General features: G+C 39.1%; 1 protein-coding gene across 1 annotated transcript; it reads right to left on the reverse strand.

Annotated features, from left to right (window-relative positions):
• Positions 1 to 944: 944 nt before the first annotated feature.
• On the reverse strand, positions 945 to 2,648 carry LOC122060464 (phenolic glucoside malonyltransferase 1-like). The gene has a single exon (XM_042623551.1). It carries the CDS (start codon positions 2,106 to 2,108, stop codon positions 1,086 to 1,088), a length of 1,023 nt encoding a protein of 340 aa, XP_042479485.1. The 5' UTR covers positions 2,109 to 2,648; the 3' UTR covers positions 945 to 1,085.
• Positions 2,649 to 4,482: the final 1,834 nt, after the last annotated feature.

Here is a 4,482-nt window from a genome sequence, read left to right on the forward strand (position 1 = left end):
AAAAAAAAAAAAAAAGTCCACACATAGTGCAATACTACAACTACAATTACTATTTTTTTCAAGGCCAGGTGTAGGAGGGTTGAACTAGAGATCTTCCCAGATTTATGCTAGAGCTCAACTCCCTAGCTACCTTGCTACTGAGCTAGAAACTCATCCTAGGTTGGAATGGGGGGATGGACCAAGCTTAATGTGGATGGTTGCTCTCTGGGCAATCCAGAAAGGGTTGGCGCTGGAAGGTGTGATGAGAAACCATAGGGGTAACACCATGGGTTTGTTCAAGAAGTTTTTAGGAGATAAGACAAATGATTTTGCGGAATTTAAAGCTCTCATTGATGGTATTATTATTGATAATTGAAAGTAAGTTCCCTTTGGATCAAATTAGATTTGGTGGCTATGGTGGTGGCGGTTCAAAATCTTTCAATTCCTTGGTTCGTGCCTCAAAACTGCATCTCAATTCAGGATTTTTAGCTTCAATCAGATGGAAGATTGCCCATTGGTTTCGTGAAGCCAACAGTGTTGCTGACTATTTTGCTAAGTATGCAGCTAAATCAGGAGTTTCAAGTATGAATGTTATTTTCCCAATTCATATCAGATCTGAGATTGCTCATGATGCGGAATCTAGACCTAGGTTTCGCTTTGTTAATTCTTAGATTTTCTTTTCCCTACTAATGTCCATGCCGATGGTGGGGGAATTAAAATCTCTTCTTGAGTTGTACTCTTTCTCTTTTTTTTTTTTTTTTTTTCATCTTAGTAAAATTTCTGATCTTTAATGAAAAAAAAAAAAGAGAAGACCATAGATGAATGGACCCTTTTAACAAATTACTAGTAATCTCAAACATTATCTTAAAAATGCTAATCAATACAATTCATGCAGATTTGTTTTATTTACTTAATTAATTTGTACCAAACATAACAAAAGCCCACACCTGCATTTGCAAGTGCAAATTTATTTATAGATTTTAATAATAATAAAAAAAAAGGTTACTCAATACCTTTGACCTAGAAAGGAAGCTTTGTTTTTTTGCTGAAAGACCGAGAAAGGAAGCGAATAGTGAGCCGTTGAGGCCTTGGGGGCAATAAGAATGCTATATCAGAGCATTAAGCCCATCAACAAACTCAGAAGCAAAGGCTTCCATCTCTTTTCTATTGAGAACCAAATCAAACTCAAACCCACCATCTATATTGGAGCTATCCTTCAGAAACATGCCTCTCGTTTTATCAGCGGTTGTCATCTCCACCTTCTTTGGCCTCCCAAACCCGAAATCTGTCTTGTAATACTCAAACTGTGGTGACCCTCCGACTGCAAAAACTATATCATGCGGCAGCTCCACCAAGCTTACAACACTCTCCAACATGCCTTTCAAAACTCCTTTGTCCATGTCATGAAGTGCAGATCCTAACAACTGTGCAGCCGCGGCTACTCCTCCTCTCATCAGAACAGTCTTGTCATTAGCAATTACTACATTAGGTCTCACACAGTTACCCATATATGTTCCAGGGATTGGAGGGTCCAGCCGAGCCCTACAGTCGACGTTAAGCACAAAGACAGTCATATTATTGTTGGACTCACCCACTTTTGCTTCTGCTTTAAGCAAACAAATCCAAGTGTAAGCACATGTCGCCACCAATCTGGATGGAGCAGCAATTGATCTTGTATGTTGTGTTTGTTCTTCCTTCTTCTTGTATTGAGCGAAGATCCATTCCTTGAGTCTCCTACTGCTTGCTTCATTTAACTCGAATGTAGCTCGAACCAAGTTGGGTTTGAGTTCTCTATCTATCGCTCTCAATATTCGATTCTCGGACCCAGATTCGGAATCCATTAATCCTTCCAACAACTCCAAGAAAATATTTAAGATGCTCTCTTTATCCTCGATCATAGTCCTATCCAAGATTGGTAGAGATTCAGCTGAGAGAAACCCAGCTCCTAACTTGGAAATCGAAGACCATGTCCTCATGAAGTGGGTGAATGCTCTTCCATCGCAAGACGAATGGTGACGAGACAAAGCAATACAGATCCCAGTGTTTGGGAAAACAGTAACTTGTATTGCTAACAGGGGGACACTAGTTCCAGATGTAGGCAAGTGAGGCACGAGGGGGCGTGATTCCATGGCTTCTCTTAGGTGATTGGAGGAGAGATGATAAAAATCGGCTTCCGACTCAGCAACGGTGAAAGAGACCGAGTCTCCTTCAGGTAATAGATCACGGGCTGGTTGGGTTCATGACGCCAAGAGAGATTTCCTGCTAAAGGGCAGAAGTGGATGAGGGTGGAGGAGAGTGAGTGTTTGAGCTGTGGAAGGAGAGAATGAGTGAATTGAGATATTGGGTGGGGTGGGGGTATTCATAGAAATATATTATTTCCACTGGTAGTACTGGTAACCAAAAAACATCGAAGAAGGTCAGAGGGACAGCGGTGGAAGTCGAGGCTGCAACGGAGCCTGGAGGTGGGGCAACTTTGCACTGCTCAAGAATTTTCACCGGTTTGGATGCAGCCATGAAGGTGGTGATGCTCTGAAAGAAGCACTGGGAAAGGTTCTTGTGGGGGTAGATTAAGGCAGCAAATTAAGGTGTACATCGCCTGCCATTGGAGAATAATGTTCTTTATAGCCTACCATGTGAGAGTTGGGGATCCGGAGTCCCAATGTTGGGTGTCTTTCAAATTATGAGGCAGATGAGATAGAGATTTAAAGTGATGAAGCCTCCTTATATTAGATTCCTTGCGCTGGACACGCTTCAATAAATAAACCTATTTTCTACCCAAAAATAGATAGTTGATAAAACCAAAGCGTATTAGTAGATGGGCATTGAAGCCTCTACATGCGTATAATGATTATATTTTGTAGAGGAAATTACAATGACGTCTTCAGTTTGCTATTTTTCAAAATGGACAAATTATGGCACCTCCCTTGGAGATTGTGATAATATCATGGCACCTCCATCAAAGAAAAATATTGTTTATTAGTCCACTCCGTTAATGGTAATGATTAAGTGATGACGTCTTCAGTTTGCTATTTTTCAAAATGGACAAATTACCCTTACAAGTGGCAAACTAACAAACCTACCCTTCTCCTCATTACTTCTCCACTACAACAAATGAGGCTAATAACTGCCATTTTTTTCCGTAGTAAAAGGTCTAAAAATTCACAGCAATAGCCTATTGCTGCAGCGGATTACCTGCGGTTTTCTATCCATAGTTTGAAGTGCCATCGCTAAGTCTGTAGCTGCGGATTTCACACTGCAGGGACATGGTACTCTATAGTAGTGGATATTTAACTGCGAATGTTTTCGCATCAAATCTATTACTTCGAATTTCTAACTATGATTTTTTTCCACAGTAACTCTAGAGCAGCGGATATTTAACTGTAGATGTTTCTACAGTAAATCTATTGCTGCGGATTACTAACTGCACTTTTTTAATTCTCACAGCAAATCTATAGTTGCGGATTTTAGCTGCGAATGTTTTTGCAGTAAATCTATTACTGCGGATTAGTAATTACATTTTTTTTCACAACAAATCTATAGCTGCGAATTTTAGCTGCGAATGTTTTCGTAATAAATCTATTGCTGCGTATTTCTAATTGCACTATTTTTTCACAATAAATCTTTAACTGCAGATTTTAGCTGCGAACTTTTACGCCTCAAAATTTATAACTGCGCTTTTGTAGTGGTATATTTTTTGCGTAGAAAAATTTATAACTACGAATTTTAACTGCGAAATTTTGTGTTCCAAAATTTATAATTGTGAATTCATAATGCTGGAATCTTTTGTGCAGTAAAATTTATAACTATGGAATTTAGATGCACAAATTTTCAACTAAATTTACAGCTGCACTTTTGTAATGACGAATATTCTATATCCGTGAATTTTAATTGCGAATATTTTATTATAAAGACATAAATATGAGATTTTTGAGTGGTGACAATATATAATATCAATATTATATACATATATATATATATATATCAGTTGCTATGACTGCCCTTCGGTTATTTTAAGGTTCTATTTTCGGATGCTTACCTCTTGCTAGTAAAGCTACTAGTGAGTTCCTACTTTCTTTTCCTTGTGAAAAAATCCGCAACAACCATCAAAACCATTTTCTCCCTCATGAAGTGACCGTCCAAAATTTCTATATGGTGCTTGGTTAAGCCTAGCTCATTCTGGAGTGAGGGTTTCGGATGTAAGGAACGGAACAGTATGAGTCTCATCAACGTAGGCAACTTAGGATCGAGAAGAGGCTAACTAGTCATGATCTTAAGCTAGCCCTACAAGCAAGTATGATCAGATCGAAGGAACGGAAACGCTAAACTAGTACTCATGCTATGGGATGGCTCGGCCATCCCATGTCCCCCCGAACCTGCTAGGGCTCTCGCAGCGATGCAAGGAGCGTAGAGAGAATGAGCACAGCATAGTTACATGTGCCCAAACAAAGGGTATAAGAGAGTTGTGAGTGTCAATCCTAATTATATATATATATATATATATAT

This window comes from Macadamia integrifolia, chromosome 14, assembly GCF_013358625.1.
Source record: "Macadamia integrifolia cultivar HAES 741 chromosome 14, SCU_Mint_v3, whole genome shotgun sequence".
In the NCBI taxonomy this organism is placed as follows: Eukaryota; Viridiplantae; Streptophyta; class Magnoliopsida; order Proteales; family Proteaceae; genus Macadamia; species Macadamia integrifolia.